Below are 21,765 nucleotides of genomic sequence, written 5' to 3'. Positions count from 1 at the left end.
GAACCATTCCAATCACAGGCAAAAAATTAGCAGTTAATCATCTGCCCTGATTTCTGCTTTCTCTTCCATACATCATCAATATCCGTGATATTTCCTTAATAGTCTTATGTTGTTTAACTTGTTTTTTGCTGCTCTCTTTTTGAGTGGCTGGAGCAGGAAGAGTTATTTGTTATTTTTGTAAAGTTCAGAGAAGCTGAAAGAAGACTGCTCTTTCACTAAACCTCTGCAGGCAGTTTTGGTTAATTCAGGTGGATAATGTGGTTAGTTCTATACCTCTCAGATGACTGGGGTGCAGCTGCCCTGAACCTCCTTCCTTGCTAAGGCTGCCATTGCCACTATTGATCACTATAAATAGTTAAAACAAAAACAAAACAATAATAGTGAACAATAATGCTGTTCAGGTGTAAGTGCTGATTATTATATGCCTAAAACTGCACCTCACACACCTGAGCGGGAAGTATCAACAGGCTATGGGAACTCTAAGGTTTGTAGAAGTATGAAAAAAAATGGGGGGGGACCTAAGGAGACACCTCCACCCCTAAATCAGTCCAACAAGAACTGAAAATGCTCGGCAGCCTCAGAAAGAAAAATGTTTAATTATTTTTATATTTTTTTCAAAACTCCAAAAATGAAAAGGAATGTAATGTAGTGTCCTACAACAGGAGCACACTATGCTGCAACCTTTTGTTGTAGGTTCCACTTGTAGTGCAACTTCAAATGACTAACTAGTTTGGGGGTCAATATGATTTAATGAGATAAATAGATAATTCTGTAAGATACTTATAATAACCAATTTGTATGTCTTTTACTGAATATGACAACTTGAGCCAGGGCTTTTTTCAGTTAGAATATCCATCTGTTAACAAGAAAAAAGATTAATATCTTATTTCTGAAAGATCAGAGAATTGCTTTTTATCAATAATACTTTATGTGCTGTCTCCTTTATTCTGAATTTGAATCAGTGACCCATCACTTAATATGAACAAATGGAGCTGTCAAGTGTAAAAACTAGCACAAAAGGAAACTGTTGAGCCCCACAAGCAGCACTCTTTATTTTATTCAGAGAGAAGGCTGGTGTGTGTGTGTGTGTGTGTGTGTGTTTGCATACTGATTATTTGGGAAGGGGGGGGAGCTAATGCAAGAGCAAGTGTTATCACGTGCCAGTGACTGACTTGAATGGGAAGGCATGCAAACACAGCAGAGACACACAGGTAGCAATACTGTAAAGATATGAAACCACACATTTACAGATGCAGTGTATGAGCATGCAAGACATTGTTTTAAACATCAATATCATGTGCTTTTTGAACAGAAGGATGCAAAAAGTAAGAAAATTTTTTAGGTGCAGTGACCTTTCAAAATCCAACTGAGTACCTCTCGGGCAAAAATATATATATGGATTGCTCCACTTCCAAATGTCATTCCCCTATTGTAATATTACACTGCAGTACCACTACCATTAGGGACGCGGGTGGCGCTGTGGGTTAAACCACAGAGCCTAGGACTTGCCGATCAGAAGGTCAGCGGTTCGAATCCCCACAATGGGGTGAACTCCTGTTGCTCAGTCCCTGCTCCTGCCAACCTAGCAGTTCGAAAGCACGTGAAAGTGCAAGTAGATAAATAGGTACCGCTCCGGCGGGAAGGTAAACGGCGTTTCCGTGCGCTGCTCTGGTTCGCCAGAAGCGGCTTAGTCATGCTGGCCACATGACCCGGAAGCTGTACGCCGACTCCCTCGGCCAATAAAGCAAGATGAGCACCACAACCCCAGAGTCGGCCACGACTGGACCTAATGGTCAGGGGTCCCTTTACCTTTTTACCACTGCCATTGGGCAATACATGAGATGCACTGCATTTAAGGCCTCCTTGTTTCCTGTACAACAAGCCTAATTGCCATTGATTTGTTTAATCTATGCAACCTTCAAGACTCAAGTCATGCAATTTGCATGTACCGGGCCATTAAGAAACAACTGATTGTTCAGATGCTGTCCTCCCCACCCCCCACCCCCGGCAAGCTGTGTGTTAGTTAGCAGAAGAAATAGCAGAGTTGGGTGGTGGAGGTTATAGGAGGTGTTATGTCACACGGGAAAAATGTGTCCATTTTGAAAAAACAGAGGTCGGGGAGGGGGGGAGCAGACAGATGGGAAAGAGTTGTTTGGAGCAAGGGTTCTTGGGAAGAGGGGCGGAGCCAGCACTCCAGGCATAGGTCGTGCAGGGCAGAGATGTCTGGGAATCAAATACTGGGCTGCTGTGAAGGACAGGATCCTCCTGAGATGTGAATGCTGTGAAATCTCTCTCTTTTGAAAGCTTCCAGTGTACATATGTGTAAATAAATCATATTTCAAAGATGCTGCAGACACCGCCGCACCTCATTTTCCCCAAAGCAACACCCTGGTTGAGTGTCAATATCCCTTGGTATCTTGTGCACTGCTCAGCAGAGGTTGGGGTGGCCAGTAATAATATTTTACCTTTCGTGGCATTTGAGAAAGCTTACAAAAAACTATTTACAAAAAGACAAAAAAAGAAAAAACAAAGCACACTTTAATTAGTACAGAAGACCCAGCTAGATCCCTAAATTCCTTGCAAGCAGACTGACACCTCACTTCTTTAGGAAGACTAATAATGAGGAGCACTGATTAATTTCTTCCGCTACCAAAGCTACAGAGCCAGAACTGTAAAAGTCCAGTAACTTTAAAGTTACTCTGGAAGGTGAGAACAAGGTTTTAACATGCAACAGTTAAAGAGAAATGGTTCTGCCAGAACTGACAAACTTTTCGAGAGTATTTCAGGTTGCATTTTTGAAGTTGAATGCTTAACATTATCAATGTTTCCATACGGTTGCCAGCTGCATATTCAGAGTTGCAACAAATAAGCCAAGTTGTCTTTAGACAGAATAGACAGATGTTCCAGCCAGTTTCAGAGGCAATAGCAATAATGTAAATGTGTTAGTCAATAATGTTTCTTAAATAAGCTCTCTGCACTTCAAGGAATTGCATGTGTTTATCTAGAACTAGCAGAAACGCCTCCAAATGCTAACTGGTGACCTCCCTGTCAGAGCGAAGGAATATCAAGCTAATTACAATTATGACTGCCATTCAGTTATTTATGCATTAATGAGCGAGTGAAATTACAATGAAGTCACTTGTTAGCATTCTAAGTGGCATTGTGCACAAAGTCATTGCCTACAGAAGATGCATAATTGCCATCAGTTGAAACATCTATGGGGTGGAGGTGGGGAGGGATAAAACAAGTACAAAATTACTAACAAATATACTGCCAATTTCTCTTCAGAATTTCTCATTTCAGGATGACAATAGTTCTGGCCTCACCACCACTCCAGTTTAATGAGGAAAGAGAGTTGCTGTTAAATATCAGACACAAAACAACATCTTGAGAAGGAGGTGGATGAGAAGGGAGATGCTGTGAGGAATAATAGGTGTAACAGCACTGGCTGGCTATACACATTAACAGTTTCTAGCCTGTTTGCCCTAAGTATGTGCAAAAAGAAGGGCATGCGAACAATGAAAAAATAAGTGAGACTCTATATCTTTATCACAGCAACACTTCTATTCTCCACCAGCTCCTTTAGCTCATCTACTAGAGTCATCTAAGTTTTTAAAAATGCATTTCCCCCCTAATTTGCATAGGAAATGTGAGAGTTTCAATTGCAGAAGCTTTTGAGAACTGAAGGAGGGCGGGTGCAGAATCTATTGACTGAACTTCCGAAGCACAGATTCTGCAAACTGTCATATATCTAAACCACTTACTGTAAAACACCAATTTTTGTTGACATACGAAACATGAATTTCTATAGCATGCCATGATACACTCACTCTTCAAAGACCTTGGAAAGAGCAAACGTTCCTCAAAAATGTGTAGACCTGGAGCATTTTTGTTTCTTTTTACATATACGAGCACTCCACAAAAACTGCTAACTGACCGAAGTGCGTCTGGACTGAATATCAGTATTTGTCAACATTATGACTTCAGGGTTAAACTCCAAAATATCCTTACTTTTGACGGTGGCTGTCCGGGTACAGTTGTAAAGGATAGCGAGTTCCCCAAATACCTTGCCAGGTCCCATGGTGCACAGTTTCACACCTTCCTTTGTCACTTCAACCTTTCCATCTGTGAACAAAGAACAGTTCCACATCACAAACTTTTTATATCATTTAGAATTTGTCCTGCATAACATTTCATGAGCATGAACTGCTGTAACAGGAGTGGGGAATTTGTGGCCCTTCAGATGCTGCTTCCATCATTCCTGACTATTGACCATGCTGGTTGGGCATGATGGGAGTTGGAGTCCAACAACATATATACGATCACAGCTTCCCCATCCCTACCCTCTCACATTGCATAGATGGTGAAGAAATCAATGTGGCAATGATGCCATGCTTTACAGTGTAAGTATGCTTTGTTTTCCATTTGTTTAATCTTTCAATCTGTAGTTGAGGGAGGCACTTCCACATACATATACATTCTACATATCCAGAAATGGTCCTCAAATGACATAAAACCAAAAGCGGATAAGCTTTGAAGATTGGGTAACTGTGCATTAAACAACAAGCAAACTTAGACACTAATTCTTAAAGTTGCAAAATTCTTAGGGAGACCAGATTGAATGGTAACAGTTCAGGGAGAAAGGGAGCCAAACAAGGCTGATATCTCAGCCTCGCTGATTGAGTGACCCTGCAATCCCAACTCTCCCTCTGCTGTTGCAATGGTGAATGGCAGCTGAAAAGTGACAGTTGAGGGAGTGGAGTCAAGTGCAGCGAGACTGAGCAGAACCAGCCTAGCTGTCCCTTTTCCTACTGTTTCTTAAGAGCAGCCTTTCCACCAGGCTGCAGCAGAGCCTGCAGCACTTTCTCAGCAGAGTCCGTGGAATGGGCCCTAGTTCCCACCCCCACACCCTAAATAAACATATTCCTTGGCTGCCAAAGATGTAGACTCATAGTGGAAGAATCTGGATACATCATTTGGGAATTACTTTTTACTAATTCCAGGGACTGTAGTAAATAAAACAGACATCGAAAATGTCTAGCCTCCCACTTTTTTTCTGAACTTGAAAAGATTGAACACTGACGTCTTCCCAGAAAGCACAAAACTCACATATTTTTTAGTTAAATGTCATGATACTCAGTTCAGCAAGCCCTCTTCTTATAAAGCAATCTAAGCAACTAATTTTGGTCATTTTAAAAGGGGGAAAATCCTAATCCTTGTGAACATTCATCCATGAAGAAAGAAGCTGTTCTGAAAAGAAATTATTTTGACCCATTTCCATTGCATAATTTGCATTTTACATTGTATTTGCATTCAAAACAATTAAACTAATTTTATCATGCCTAAAATGAGGCATTTCATATCTAGAGGCAAAAGAAGCCATGGCCAATCTGTCTACTTCAAAGTGGCATGATACACCAATGTATTTGTATGCCTTAGGTTTGACTACCAAAAATGCCTTCCTTAAAGCCCACTTAATGTGGAGTTGCGCAATCACCATTCCTTTCTGAGCAAAAAAAATTATTTGAGTAAATATGTTCTGCAGTTCTTCATAATTGAGGGAATTAATGCTACATCTGTGTAGACTTCAAAGACCTGTGACCTCCCAACCAACCAGCAAGTCTGGCTTTTCAGGCACTCACTAAATATATAATTATCCACCACTGCAAGAGTAAATCTATACCAATCACAAGAAATTGGTGGCAGATATATTGCAACAGGCAGCCAAGGAACATTTCCATCTTTACAAAATTGAGTAACCCAGGTAAATTCAAATACACTGGGAGATCATTTCTGAAGCTATATGTATTTTAGAGAGTCTCCAGACTGCACTTACAGAAACACTGTGTACACAAGGAAACACATGCAGGACCAAAAGGGTTCTTGGGTGAAGCATCAATGTGCTTAATGGCAGCCACATGTTCAAAGGTCTTTCCACAAAACGCAAGGTAAGGATGCCCCTTATCAAGCACTGAATAGCACCAACCATTGCTTGCTGGAGAATTCATGTGTGCAACCTCTGTCTTATGAATTTCCCAACCTCTATGTCTTACCAATATTATATAGCCTATATACCCCTATTTGGGCAGGGATAGCCTAACCTCTGTTGTCTACACTCTGCTGATCTCTAGGTTAGATTACTGAAATGCATTATACATGGGGTTGCCTTTGAAGATGGTTCAGAAACTGAAGCTGGTGTATAACTTGGTGGTCAGGTTCCACACCAGGGCAAGATTGTCTGAGCACATAACACAAATCCTGGCTCAGCTGTTAGGCTACAAATTAGTTTTCAGGCCCAATTCAAAGTGCTGGACCTTGTGCATCTCAGGATCCCAATACTTCAAAGACCACCTCTCCTCATATTAACTGACCCAGAACATCCAATCGTCATCTTAGGCCCTTCTCTGTGTACCTCCCTCCATGGAAGGGTCCAGAGGCTGGCAACATGAGAACGGACCTTTTCAATGGTGGCTCCCTGTTTGTGGAATGCCCTCCTCAGGGAGACTCACCTGTCACCATCATTGCATATATTTCGGTACTAGGCAAAAACGTTTCTTTTCTGCCAGGCCTTTGGCTTTTGATTATCTGTAGCTTCCTTGAGTGAATGGGATTTTTTAAAATCCTGCCTTTTAAAAATATGAACACCATATATATATATATATATATATATATATATATATATATATATATATGCTTTCGTAGATTTTCACGGGTATAGGAATGTAGGTTTTGGTGTCTTCGGGTGTCTTCCCGTGTAAGAGTCGGGGTGTCTGTGCGACGTTTCGACGAGGTCTCACTCGTCATCTTCAGGCTGGTGCTTTCGGCTTCTTGTTCCAGTAACAAGAAGCCGAAAGCACCAGCCTGAAGATGACGAGTGAGACCTCGTCGAAACGTCGCACAGACACCCCGACTCTTACACGGGAAGACACCCGAAGACACCAAAACCTACATATATATATATATATATATGCAGGTTTTGGTGTCTTCGGGTGTCTTCCCGTGTAAGAGTCGGGGTGTCTGTGCGACGTTTCGACGAGGTCTCACTCGTCATCTTCAGGCTGGTGCTTTCGGCTTCTTGTTACTGGAACAGAGCAGAGTCTGGTGTTTGAGTTCCTATAAATACTGTTGAGGGGTGTGGTGTATAGCCTCCAACGTTCTGGGCAGAGAGGAAGTTCCTAGATTAGTGTGCCTTTTCTTCTTTTGTTCCTTAATTACTTGAGGGATATCTTGGGTGATTTCATGAGTGATATTCTGAATATCACTGGGTGGGTCATTAAGTGTAGATTAGTTGCTAAAGCTTTCGTGTCTTGACCTCTTGAGCTTGTGAAGAGTTTTTCTGAGAAGATGGCTGTGCTGCATTTAGTTGTGCTCTGGCTTGGCTTCGTGTATAGGGGCGAGTTATGGTTTTGTGCCTTGTGCCAGCCAGATCTGTGTAGGGATTGCAGGGGGGTGCAGAATATCACTCATGAAATCACCCAAGATATCCCTCAAGTAATTAAGGAACAAAAGAAGAAAAGGCACACTAATCTAGGAACTTCCTCTCTGCCCAGAACGTTGGAGGCTATACACCACACCCCTCAACAGTATTTATAGGAACTCAAACACCAGACTCTGCTCTGTTCCAGTAACAAGAAGCCGAAAGCACCAGCCTGAAGATGACGAGTGAGACCTCGTCGAAACGTCGCACAGACACCCCGACTCTTACACGGGAAGACACCCGAAGACACCAAAACCTGCATTCCTGTACCCGTGAAAATCTACGAAAGCATATATATATATATATATATATGCAGGTTTTGGTGTCTTCGGGTGTCTTCCCGTGTAAGAGTCGGGGTGTCTGTGCGACGTTTCGACGAGGTCTCACTCGTCATCTTCAGGCTGGTGCTTTCGGCTTCTTGTTACTGGAACAGAGCAGAGTCTGGTGTTTGAGTTCCTATAAATACTGTTGAGGGGTGTGGTGTATAGCCTCCAACGTTCTGGGCAGAGAGGAAGTTCCTAGATTAGTGTGCCTTTTCTTCTTTTGTTCCTTAATTACTTGAGGGATATCTTGGGTGATTTCATGAGTGATATTCTGAATACCACTGGGTGGGTCATTAAGTGTAGATTAGTTGCTAAAGCTTTCGTGTCTTGACCTCTTGAGCTTGTGAAGAGTTTTTCTGAGAAGATGGCTGTGCTGCATTTAGTTGTGCTCTGGCTTGGCTTCGTGTATAGGGGCGAGCTGTGGTTTTGTGCCTTGTGCCAGCCAGATCTGTGTAGGGATTGCAGGGGGGTGCAGCATCCGGAGGTGCCACTATAGTTTGGCTACTGGATGGAGTCTGTAATATGTCTGTGGAGAGGGTCTGGGTTTGGGTCTGGTGTGGTTGATTGGTGACGGCGTTCTGTGTGCCTCTGGTTCTGGTGTCGGTTTTTGTGGGGAGGGCTAATTTCCAGATGTCTGGCAGGCGGGACGTGTCGTCACGCTTGTTCATGTTGTGAGGGTGTTTCTCTATCTCGATGGCTTCCATGATTATTCTCTTGTGGTGATGTTCCATGTTAAAGAGCAATTTGGAATCTGCAAAATTAATTTCGTGTCCTGTTTCTTTCATGTGTTGGAAAAGAGAGGAAGTTTTTTCTTCTTTTTTGACGGCATTCTTGTGTTCTGCGATACGTGCATTTATTCGTCTGTTTGTTTGTCCAATGTACGTGGCTGGGCAGACTTTGCAGGGTATTTCATAGACCCCTTGGTTTTCCAGCTGGATTTTGTCTTTTGGGTTTCTGAGGATATTGGCTATTTTTTGGTTGGTGCAGAAGGCTGTTTTGATATTGTGTTTATGGAGGATTTTGCTGATTTTGTCTGTAGTGCCCTTGATATAAGGAAGGAGGGCCATGCCATTGTTTTCTTCTGTGTCTTGGTTTTTGGGGGGTGTTTCTTTTTGGATTAGCTTCGTAACCCTGTTTTTCTGGTATCCATTGGCGATTAACACATTTGAGAGATTCTGTAACTCAGTTGTCAAGTGGTCTTTGTCAGCCAGGCGTTTGGTTCTGGAGATGAGAGTCTTGGCTACGGAGTTTATTTGTGCAGGGTGGTGGTGTGGTATTCAGAATATCACTCATGAAATCACCCAAGATATCCCTCAAGTAATTAAGGAACAAAAGAAGAAAAGGCACACTAATCTAGGAACTTCCTCTCTGCCCAGAACGTTGGAGGCTATACACCACACCCCTCAACAGTATTTATAGGAACTCAAACACCAGACTCTGCTCTGTTCCAGTAACAAGAAGCCGAAAGCACCAGCCTGAAGATGACGAGTGAGACCTCGTCGAAACGTCGCACAGACACCCCGACTCTTACACGGGAAGACACCCGAAGACACCAAAACCTGCATTCCTGTACCCGTGAAAATCTACGAAAGCATATATATATATATATATATATATATATATATATATATATATGTTTACATTGTAACGTATGTGTTTAGTGTTGTAAGTCGCTTTGCACTTTTGTAAGAAAAGCAACCAATAAGCTTAATTTGGGTGGGGGGATAGCAATAACCCCATCAGTTATTCAGTATAGCAGCTGTCTCCCCGCCCTGCATAGATTCACTAGGCAGTGTACATTCAAACTATATGGGCACACTAAGTCTATGCACAATTTCTCTGCCCATAGTAACTGTTCCTGTAGTGAGAGCCTGTCACTTGAAGGCAGGGCTTACTGCTTGCACACACATACACATGCTTCATGTAAAGAATGTCTGAAGATCTCTATAGGAAACTGATCAACTTTTTGATGATTAGATATGCATATTTCTACAGTTAACAGTAATTTGAAAGCACTCCAGTTACAATAGTTAGTACCCTGATCTCTTTAAAAATATGCCTGAGGGTAAAATAATTCTGCATTTTTATATATATATATATATATATATATATATATATATATATATATATATATGCTTTCGTAGATTTTCACGGGTACAGGAATGCAGGTTTTGGTGTCTTCGGGTGTCTTCCCGTGTAAGAGTCGGGGTGTCTGTGCAACGTTTCGACGAGGTCTCACTCGTCATCTTCAGGCTGGTGCTTTCGGCTTCTTGTTACTGGAACAGAGCAGAATCTGGTGTTTGAGTTCCTATAAATACTGTTGAGGGGTGTGGTGTATAGCCTCCAACGTTCTGGGCAGAGAGGAAGTTCCTAGATTAGTGTGCCTCTTCTTCTTTTGTTCCTTAATTACTTGAGGGATATCTTGAGTGATTTCATGAGTGATATTCTGAATACCACTGGGTGGGTCATTAAGTGTAGATTAGTTGCTAAAGCTTTTGTGTCTTGACCTCTTGAGCTTGTGAAGAGTTTTTCTGAGAAGATGGCTGTGCTGCATTTAGTTGTGCTCTGGCTTGGCTTCGTGTATAGGGGCGAGCTGTGGTTTTGTGCCTTGTGCCAGCCAGATCTGTGTAGGGATTGCAGGGGATGCAATATCCTTGTTAGCTCATTTATTATATACTATTCTGCAAGTTCCAAAAATATGTTGTACCAGTCAGGAGTCAAGCAACCAGAACAGAACTGCCGTAGGGCAATTTCTGCCATTGTAGAGCTGGAGGGGGGGTAGATTTTCATTGCCTGCATCCTTACATTAGGCTTTCCTGATGAACAACAGAATTTTGCATAATTAAGGTCCCTTGTTTAAAACTGCCAGAAGCTTGGAACAAATAAATATAATCATTAACTCACTAAGTCAGGAGACTGCACAAATAATGTTGGACATCACAGGCCCCAACAGCACTCAGAGAAAGAAGAACAAATGAAAATAGCAATACAGTCACAAACTACCAGTAATGAACATTTTCATTAGGGAAGATAGTATGTAGACTATTCTTTCAGGATCCAGGTCCCAGGGAGAGCTGCTGCAGCTGCTGCTGCGTTTTGACTACTGAGAAATGCTGATGTTTCTGGCTCGGCAAAATAGCCAAAGAATTTCAAGGAAGGCAAATTACTTCAGTAAGGGATGGTGAATTTTATCAAAGTATATGAAAGTATATGAACACCGCTACCTCTCCAAGAACTAAACAGCACATGGAGTTAATCATGCGGTTTGCCCTCAAGCTGAAGATTTTTCTTTGCAAAATTCACAGGGGGCAGATTCGTATCAAGTTGGGTATTTTGAAGGGCCTGCGAATATACTGGAAAGTGACATCTCTGTTCCACTCTATTTGGTGAAGTCTGCTTGCTCAATCCAAATACAAGGTCTGATCTTCAAAAACCCTAACTCAATATGGAGGCAAAATCACACATTCTCTTGTCCTCCACAGTGAAAGCAAAAATAAACTAAGGGCTGCTTTTTTCGGTTATAGGGTGAACATTTGGTACTTTTAGCACATTCAGTCCATCCAATTAAAAATTAAATAACATCCTTAGCCGAATTGCACTTGTGTTTCTCTCATAAATTGGTCTATAAACTAAACAGCCCTATCACATTCTCATTTATTGTAAGGATATTTCCCCCCTTCCAATAATTAAATGGCCATTTTCTCCTTCTTGCAAGCACGGAGAAGGAAAAACAGATTAATAGACTCTGAGAATGTCAATTTTATAATGGCCAATAATCTAATGGTTTATTACTAACTTCCAGTTTTGCCGTTTAGGGTTAATATAGTTTTATGAAATCGAAACACTTATTGAGATCATTTTGATTCAAAAGCACCTTTATCAATATATAGCATCTTTATTCTGGTTGGATTAGCAAAATAATTCTACTAATGTTGCTGCTATAATATAGGCCTGTACAGCTTGTAACCCACAAAATTAGATGCAGTCTATGAGCTATGTATTGCTTCCTCACTGATAATGACAATTTCCCACTCTTCACCCAGGGTTGTTTTTTTTTTTTGGGGGGGGAGCACTTCCCTACATGCACTGATATTGGTTGAAACCTTGCTCTGAAGCCCAGACCAACAACTACATCAGACATGAACTTTTCAGTGATGACACTATCACTGTGGATCTGTCTTCTAGAGAAGGTTACCACTCTCAACTGTTTTTTTAACTTTTCAGAAACTAACTCTGCACTGGTGTTGCTCTGAGCATCACACACAAAGTCCTGCCAGTCAAAATGGAAAAATTGGGGGAAAGGCTTTTTTTCTTTGCCAACAACTCCCTGTTTGTAGGGGGGGTTGCATTCCAGGTTCTCAAAGATAGAATTTTATGTGCTATAATGTGCTTACTCAAACACATACAGAAATACAGATAGAAACCCTACTTCCTCTTCTCACCAACCTATTAGATGCAGCAGCATAAAGTCTCCTCAGTTTAGTGACAGCTATTTTTCTTTTAGGAAGAAGCCCCACCCTGGAAAGAGTCTTGATTTGACACTGAGTATGCCTTGCAAAAACATTGTCTGAAATATAGAGATAGCAAAAATCTAAGTTGATTCAAATCATCGTAAGTAGGAAACATCTTATCTCCCATATGTGTAGATGATACTTTCACATTTAAATCTTTCTACATGTCCAAAGCTCACAAATCAGGGAATAGGCTTCTTTCACCATGTTTTTCCTGCATAGTCTGCCAACATTCCTGATAGACCTATTTAGTTCCTTTTCCAGAAATTTACTTGTACAAAAGAGATGGGACCTCACACACCCATTCCATCAGGCCCCCTGGCAAAATAGCAACTCTTGGGTCACCTTTATGTAATACATTTTGGGGGAGGAATGAGGGGGCGATACTCAGCAATAAAGGTGCCATAGGCAGCAGCACAGCATGGATGCCATGGGCATAAAAAGGGTGCTAGTGCTCCATACCTGTGAGTACTGTCACAAAAGACCCACTCTTTACGCATTTTTTGCTGACATTTCTTTCACTTTTATTTTGTTCATTTTTTATTGCCTCTGACATCATTAATACTTAAACAGCAATCCAGAAGCCCCCTGATGTTTCAAAACCATTCCATACATGGCATGTTAAGGAGGAATGAGTTCACTAAATGACGCACACAACTTGAGACTGAGTCCTGAGACTTTTAAGAGGTAACAATTTCAGATTTTTCAGCCCCCAAAGCTATATTACTGAAGGTACGCAAAGCTGAAATCTAATCTTATGAAGTCTAGAGGGGGAAAGGATTTAAAATATATAAAGGAAATAGGAGAGCTGAGCCTCAAAATCTGCAGGCAGAAGCCTGGGGGCACATAACAGAATTGGCAGCTATCTGGGAATACATACAAACACACAGTTAAAGTTGTCTTGCTGTTGAAAAATTCTAATGCAAAGCTTAGATGAGAGGAGTGCACTAAAGAGAGAGGTGAAGAAAAGTATTTGGGGGACACCAAATGCCCATTGAAGAGAGATGCTCTTCAGTAATTAGTAGATGGAAGGCAATATAAAAAGAAGAGCTTCTGAGAACTTGATATCACAATGATCTGCTTTATGATTTATTTATATTTTACTAAACGAGTGCAGAAAGAAGAAACACCATAGTGCATCTGTAGCAGCACAACCGCACGCTTTCATCTGCTCCAGCTGCAACAAAACATGTCTCTCCTGTATCGGTCTCTATAGCCACAGCAGGCAGTATAACCTTCCAACAGTTTGACTTCTCCCCCAAAGATGCATTCCTAAATTGTCTCCCAAGATAACAGATGCCAACAACTATGGGGAAGGGCTATAGCTCTGTGACAAAGCATCTGCTGTGCATGGAGAATATCCCAATTTCAATCCTTTGCACCTCCAGGCAGGGCTGAACAACTTTAGCCTAGGATAACAACTAAGGACAACCTTGCCCTGCATATCCAAAGCCGATCACTGAGATCATAAGGGGAAGCACTAACTGTAGTCCCTCATGGACCAGTAGCATGACTCACGCCAATATGGAGTTTTTGGATTTCATAGAACTCCCTCCCAACAAATCAGGCAGGCACTGTCTTTGCTCAGTTTCAGATGCTTGGTTAAAACTGTTTTATTCCAGGGGTCCTTTGAACCATGAATGCTGCTCTGATTATTTAATTCCCCAATTATTAAATTATGTTTTAAATGTTCTATATTGTTTGTTTTTATTTTGTCAGCTGTTTTGGGACTAAAATAGTGAAAAGCAGGGCATTGTATACATTACAAAAATAAATAAATTCTCAGCACAATAAACCATAGTTCATAATGACATCCGAATGCAGCCAGTATGCCTTTGAATACCAGATGCTATGGCAGAAAGTTATTATCACCTTTATAATTGGCCTACGAGTGCTATTGAGGCATTACCTGGTTGCTGTTAGGAACAGAATGGTAGACTAAGGAGATCTTTCTCTGACCTTTGCCCTAGCTATACTGTCATCTGAGGCCAGAGGTCATACTATGGCAATGCAAGCTGTTGATAGAAGAGATGCAAGTTCTTTCAGGCATACTGCAAATTGCCACAGGGAGCAGGCACACATTATGACCACTGATTTCAGAGAGAAGAGGAGGAGCCTTTGTGAAGTACAGTGGCACCTTGGTTCTCAAACTTAATCCGTTCTGGAAGTCCATTCCTAAACGAAAGCATTCCAAAACTAAGGCGCGCTTTCCCATAGAAAGTAGTGCAAAATGGATTAATCCATTCCAGACTTTTAAAAACCACCCCTAAAACACCAATTTAACATGAATTTTACCATTGATCCATAAAGTGAAAGCAATAAACACTGTACTGCAGTCCCACAATCAATCAATCAATCAGTAGCTGAACTGGGTTCCACACAGTCACAAAAACAAAACAAAAAAGCCACAAAAACAAAAAAACACACAAAATAAATAGCAAAAACAGACAGATCTCAGCGTAACACTCAAAACAGAAGTGTGGCACTCAAATCAGAAGCGTAACACTCAAAACGGAGCACATTCTGCTTCTGAAAAAAGTTCGCAAACTGGAACACTTACATCTGGGTTTGCATTGTTTGGGTTCCAAGTTGTTTGAGTACCAAGGTGTTTGAGAACCAAAGTACTACTGTACCATGAACAGTGATGCCCAGTCCATTTAATTATCATGTTAAGCCTATTCCTATTTTACTTGAAAACAAAAAACTAGGAGGCAGTGACTGCCCTGTTCTAATTCAAAACATTCACATAAAATCATTCCTTTTTGGAAACCCATTAAATACTAATGCAGTTGGTTGGAGCGGGGTGCTGATAATGCCAAGGTTGCAGGTTTGATCCCCACATGGGACAGCTTGCATATTCCTGCAATGCAGGGGATTGGACTAGATCATGGGTAGGCAAACTAAGGCCTGGGGCCCAGTCGCCTTCTAAATCCAGCCTCAGATGGTCTGGGAATCAGCCTGTTTTTACATGAGTAGAATGTGTGCTTTTATTTAAAATGCATCTCTGGGTTATTTGTGGGGCATAGGAATTCATTCATTCCCCCCCAAAAAATATAGTCTGGCCCCCCACAAGGTCTGAGGGACAGTGGACTGGACCCCTGCTGAAAAAGTCTGCTGACCCCTGAACTAGATGATCCTCAGGGTCTCTTCGAACTCTATGATTCTATGGAGTGCCCCCTGATGTGGGTGTTGAATAACATGGAGGGCTACAGCCAGCCAGTTCAGCTCAAATATTTATTTGTCAAATTGATAACTCAAGCTATCTATAGAAACATAAAAAGGTAAAGGTACACCTGCCCGTACGGGCCAGTCTTGACAGACTCTAGGGTTGTGCGCTCATCTCACTCTAGAGGCCGGGAGCCAGCGCTGTCCGGAGACACTTCTGGGTCACATGGCCAGCGTGACGAAGCTGCTCTGGCGAACCAGCACCAGAGCAGCACACGGAACGCCGTTTACCTTCCCGCTATAAAGCGGTACCTATTTATCTACTTGCACCCAGAGGTGCTTTCGAACTGCTAGGTGGGCAGGAGCTGGGACCGAATGATGGGAGCTCACCCCGCCGTGGGGATTCGAACCACCGACCATGCGATCGGCAAGTCCTAGGCGCTGAGGTTTTACCCACAGCGCCACCCGCGTCCCTCATAGAAACATGCAACCTACCTAATGTAAACATCCCGACAAGAAATAAAGTAATTAATTAAAATAAACACTGTCATATTTGAACAATTGTTAATATATGCATTCTACCTGGGTCGGATAGTTTTCCTACAATCCATTTTAGATCTCTGATCCAACCTTAAGGGAGATCTTGGTGTTAACTCTTCATACATTAAATGCTTACTAGCCCTTTAGACAATATCACATCAGCTCGTTTTCAGAAAAATAAATGCATTTTGTGACTAAAGGACAAAAGCACCCCTTGATATATTTTGGAAGTACCCAGATTGCTTATGTCACTCAAGAGATCTGATTACTTTCTGAACACTATCTCAAGTGTCTCTGATAATCACCTAAAAGACAAGATTCATTATGTTCATCAGTCCTAAGCAGCTGTTGGATTATACCATTCAAATTTATATTTTAACCACAACAGCCATTCTTTTCCCTTTCAGGGTTATGCTCTTCATTTCCTGGCTTTTCAATTTGTCTTATAAATTTGTTGAAGGTTTTACAAATAAATAAATCAGGCATTAGAAATTATAGCCCCATGAAATATTAGAGCTGACCATCCACGGCAACTTTAATTAATTCATTTTGTTACAATGGAGCACATGTTTAGTATTTGCTGTGCTGAACAAGGAGGGAGGAACACATTGCAGTCTCTCATTATGACAGACAATGAAACACGGCCAAAGGTGGTGATTATCCCTTTGACAAGGACAATGACATTCTTCTCACATTTATGGACAGTCATGTTGGCAGAACAATGAGTACATTTTAACTTATAGCAGATATGAAGTAGTTGCCCTGTTGTGTAACTTCTCGGATACCAGACAAGCAAACTTGGCAAAATAAGCCAAAACTACAACTCTTCTAATCTCATTCTAAACCACTGAGTAGGATGGCTGTGGCTGGTAGGAGGAGGAGGAGTTTAGAAAGAGATGGAGGGCCGCATCTTAGCCGCCTCCCCATTGCACAAATCCCATCCAATAGTGTCTATGCAACTATATTTTACTCTGAGTAGACCCGCTGAAATTAATAAACATGACTAAATTAGGTCCATTGATTTCAGTGCTTCTTCTCTGATTAAAACTTAGCTGAATACCACCGCCCCATATGTTGTTGAAACAGCACTACTAGATTTTACTGCCTCGCATCTCGACGCCTTTTTTTTTATGTGATACAACGCATAAATACTGAACTATAATCACTTCTTATTTTTCATTGTCCCTCTACAATGCATGCAAAAAAAGCTGCTCCTTCCCTAAATACCGTTTTCAAATGCTGTAAAATGGAGAGCAGAAAACAATTTGATAACTTAAACCTTTGTTTCTGGGACGGAGTGCATGCCAGGCACAGGAAGTGATCACTTTACAACAGAGAGATCACCACCCAACAGTGAAAACGTAAAAGAGTTATTGTAAAAATATGTATCAGGAGGAACTGCAGGAGGTTGTGAGTGGGTGCTCACAAAGTCAAATTGTTAAACAGAAAAAGTAACTATTGATATTGTGTAGCAACAGTTGTATCCAGTGTATACAAGTTTTCAATCTCAGGTGTCTGAAACTAAGAAGGCAAATTCCATTTTAATTAAGTGTGCAACCAAGTATACCTTGAACAAGCTTCACAAAGCAAACTTTTACACCAATAATGCTGAAATTTGTCATATTGCTAGTAAATCCAATACCTTTGATATTTGATTTGATATCTGAAATGTGTACTTTTTATTATCTTTTGATTTGTTTGTAACATTGACTTAATATTATTAAACATGCGATTAAACTCCAAGGACATCACGTGAATCTGATCACCACTGGCATTAAACAATGGAAACATTGACATGTTCAGTTCAGTTTCCTGACTATGGCAATCATTTACGATAAACATAAAAAAGCAATATCATTAAGACTGAGGCAAGTAATCAGATTAGAGTATAAGGAGTTATTAAAAATCTCTCACTCATCCTGTGCTAAGTTATACCATGCAACAACTTTCAAATGCCTAACCCAGAGAAAACTGTATCATTTCCAACTGAATTAAGTAACATGGAATAAAACATACTGATTTCATAAACAAAGTGTTAACACTGCAGCAAAAAAATACAGTGTTAGCAAAGGTCTAGGAAATTGCTACCAATCCAAGAAAAATATATTATCTAACAATGCTGAAAGTGATTTAAATTACAGAGGCTGGTAAAGATCAGAGAGTAATGCAAAGAATAGTACTTAATAGCCAGTATTGTATTGGAACAAAATCCATAAAACATGAACAATACACATTCTCAAAAATATGATTAAAGCTACTGTTGCTTCTAAGCCATGAACGTTCTACCCTATAACCAGCATGATATTTTGACTTCCTGTTTTCTTTTCTGCCCAGAGTTCTGTACCTTATCTTGATTTTTTTCTTAACTGTTTCCTAGAGACTGCTTCCCCTGTAAAAAGAAGCAATTGCCATAAGCTTCTGAAATAATAACATAATAATCAATTGCAAATGTGGCTTTCATTTATTATTGGTGAAGCTGAGATAAGCCTCACTTGGGGAAACTGTATTTTTTGTGATTTGACAGATATTACCTTTAGGTGCCATCTGATCTTCATCTATTTCAGGGTAGTGAGACAGAAACAGTGTTTCAGCAGCTGGTAGTGGGTCTTTCTTTCTTTCTTGAACTTAAATGACTTCGGAGGGTGGTAGATCACTGCCAGTTTTTTATACTTGTTGGTAGATCACAGCCTACTTGAGGTTGGACGTGCCTGCTCTAAACCATGCAGCTATGGTGGTGGAAATGGGAGAAATGACACTCTAAATCAGGGATGTCCAACTCCCAAGAGATTGTGATCTACTTCCAAATGAAAAAAAAGAATGATCTACCCATTTGGGAAATGATAACCCAAAGTTGTTGAACCTTTTCTAGGAGGGCAAGCCAAAGTTGTTGTTTTTAGAGGGATAGAGCCAAAGTTGTTGAGCATTTTTTTTTGGGGGGGGGAGACGCCGTATTCCATTTTTGCAGTTGTGCAAATGAAGGGAAGAGAGAGGGGGCAGGGCCAAATGCTCTTTTCCCTCGCAGAGGCAAGGACATCCCTGCTCTAAATAATCTTCATTGAACTATCCCCCTACTTATTGATCTGAAGGGGAACAGCTAGAGCACCTGCTTTTGATTGCAGAAGGTCACAGGTTAAATCCCTGCCACCTCCAGGTAGACCTGGGAGAAAACACTGCCTGAAACCCTGGAGAGCTGCTGCCAGTCAAGTAAGGTAAAAAGGTAAATGACCCTTGGACGGTTAAGTCCAGTCAAAGGAAACTTTGGGGTACGGTGCTCATCTTGCTTCAGGCCAAGGAAGCCGGTGTTTGTCCACAGACGGCTTTTCTGGGTCATGTGGCCAGCATGACTAAACTGCTTCTGGCACAATGGAACTTCATGACGGAAGCCAGAGGACACAGAAACACTGACTACCTTCCTGCCACAGCGGTACCTATTTATCTACTTGCACTGGTGAGTTTTTGAACTGCTAGATTGGCAGAAGCTGGGACAGAACAACAGGAGCTCACCCCATTGTGCAGATGCAAACCACCGACCTTCTGATCAGGAAGCCCAAGAGGCTCAGTGGTTTAGACCACAGCGCCACCCGCATCCCAGGAATAGAAGACAACACTGAGCTAGATGCACCAACGTTATGACTTGATATAAGACAGTTTCCAATGTATTTATGAACACACAAGTGAATTCATACAATAAAATGTGTTTCTGAGATGTGCAGGCCCCAGTACATATGGCTTTAGAGTTCAAAACCAGCAGGCCAAACAGCTGTAATAATCCTGGTTGCTTATGTTCCTATTTCCCCATAGCCAATTAGGAAGTAGCCTGCAGCACTCTGCACAAGCTGAAGCTCCTGTACCACTTTCAAGCAAGGTAGGAATTTGTTCTATTTATTACAGTATTGAGTTGTATATGAAATAATAATGGAAGACCGATGAAAAAGAACCCTAAAGAATAGAACGTAAGAATGAGAGAGAAAACAAGTGATGAAGAGTAAGAAGTTGGACGTGATGAGATAACGGATGGTAGAAACAAGGCATCCCGGCAGCCAAGATGGGAGCACGTTATTTGCATGGAGCTATGCTTATAATGCAGGACCTCAGTCTAAAGTGATGCTACCCTTGCTTTGTAGCTGTGAATAAAGAAGCAACTGCTGCCAATTTAATTGCATGGAATAAGCTTGCTGTATCGCCAGATGAAACATGAAGCTGGGAACTGAATGCAAAGTGTAACACTCAGCTGGTAATAAGGAGAAACCTGCCTGTTGCCTGCAAGAAAGAAAGAAAAACCTGGTTTCCCATCACATTTGTGAAAGCTGCCACACACAATGAAAAGTCGGATGCCACAGTCCTAGATCATGAAAACGCAGGGTACCCTTTTTCCGTAACAATAAAGACGATGCACTGAGACTGTAGAGTTTCAGACAGTTAAGCATGTTGATGCTTCCGCTGATTCACTGTTGTAATACTAACTCACACAGGTGGAGTAAAATATATGTGAAGATGCGCAGCTATTATCAGAGGAGGAAGGGCTTGCCTTACATTATGCTTTGGTCTGTGCCATCTACACTGACCCTAGTAGCTCTTTGGGGTATGCAGATGAGGCATACCGACATTCAAAAAACACTTTACCTCGAAATGCTGTAAGTATGATCTCTAGTATTAGGGGATAACCACATACTTAAATATTTGACCTCTTATAAAAGCTCTTTTTGTTCTAATGAAGGAATGGGTTAGGGTTAGTCTAATAAGGCTACACTAAAAAGATCAGGACAAAGTTAACCCTGATATATATATATATATATATATATATGTGCTTTCGTAGATTTTCACGGGTACAGGAATGCAGGTTTTGGTGTCTTCGGGTGTCTTCCCGTGTAAGAGTCGGGGTGTCTGTGCGAGGCTATACACCACACCCCTCAACAGTATTTATAGGAACTCAAACACCAGACTCTGCTCTGTTCCAGTAACAAGAAGCCGAAAGCACCAGCCTGAAGATGACGAGTGAGACCTCGTCGAAACGTCGCACAGACACCCCGACTCTTACACGGGAAGACACCCGAAGACACCAAAACCTGCATTCCTGTACCCGTGAAAATCTACGAAAGCATATATATATATATATATATATGCAGGTTTTGGTGTCTTCGGGTGTCTTCCCGTGTAAGAGTCGGGGTGTCTGTGCGACGTTTCGACGAGGTCTCACTCGTCATCTTCAGGCTGGTGCTTTCGGCTTCTTGTTACTGGAACAGAGCAGAGTCTGGTGTTTGAGTTCCTATAAATACTGTTGAGGGGTGTGGTGTATAGCCTCCAACGTTCTGGGCAGAGAGGAAGTTCCTAGATTAGTGTGCCTTTTCTTCTTTTGTTCCTTAATTACTTGAGGGATATCTTGGGTGATTTCATGAGTGATATTCTGAATACCACTGGGTGGGTCATTAAGTGTAGATTAGTTGCTAAAGCTTTCGTGTCTTGACCTCTTGAGCTTGTGAAGAGTTTTTCTGAGAAGATGGCTGTGCTGCATTTAGTTGTGCTCTGGCTTGGCTTCGTGTATAGGGGCGAGCTGTGGTTTTGTGCCTTGTGCCAGCCAGATCTGTGTAGGGATTGCAGGGGGGTGCAGCATCCGGAGGTGCCACTATAGTTTGGCTACTGGATGGAGTCTGTAATATGTCTGTGGAGAGGGTCTGGGTTTGGGTCTGGTGTGGTTGATTGGTGACGGCGTTCTGTGTGCCTCTGGTTCAGACCCAAACCCAGACCCAAA

General features: G+C 41.6%; 1 protein-coding gene and 1 long non-coding RNA gene across 9 annotated transcripts in view; one reads left to right on the top strand and one right to left on the bottom strand.

The window, feature by feature from the left end:
* The window catches only part of PRKG1 (protein kinase cGMP-dependent 1), a gene marked incomplete at its 3' end in the record, with an annotated part of 706,724 nt that overhangs the window by 329,307 nt on the left and 355,652 nt on the right, over nt 1-21,765 (bottom strand). For all 8 annotated transcript variants that reach the window (XM_082222041.1, XM_082222042.1, XM_082222043.1 and 5 more), the window contains one exon: nt 4,012-4,125. In XM_082222041.1, coding sequence (XP_082078167.1) covers nt 4,012-4,125 — 114 coding nt within the window. The remainder of the gene's footprint in view (nt 1-4,011; nt 4,126-21,765) is intronic.
* The window catches only part of LOC309532209, a 738,788-nt gene that overhangs the window by 376,522 nt on the left and 340,501 nt on the right, over nt 1-21,765 (top strand). The window lies entirely within an intron of this gene.

The sequence above is a fragment of the Podarcis vaucheri genome, assembly GCF_965113315.1.
Source record: "Podarcis vaucheri genome assembly, chromosome: 5".
NCBI lineage: Eukaryota > Metazoa > Chordata > Lepidosauria > Squamata > Lacertidae > Podarcis > Podarcis vaucheri.
The sequence above is the reverse complement of the archived record's forward strand: the minus strand, read 5'-3'. Positions and strand labels throughout refer to the sequence as shown.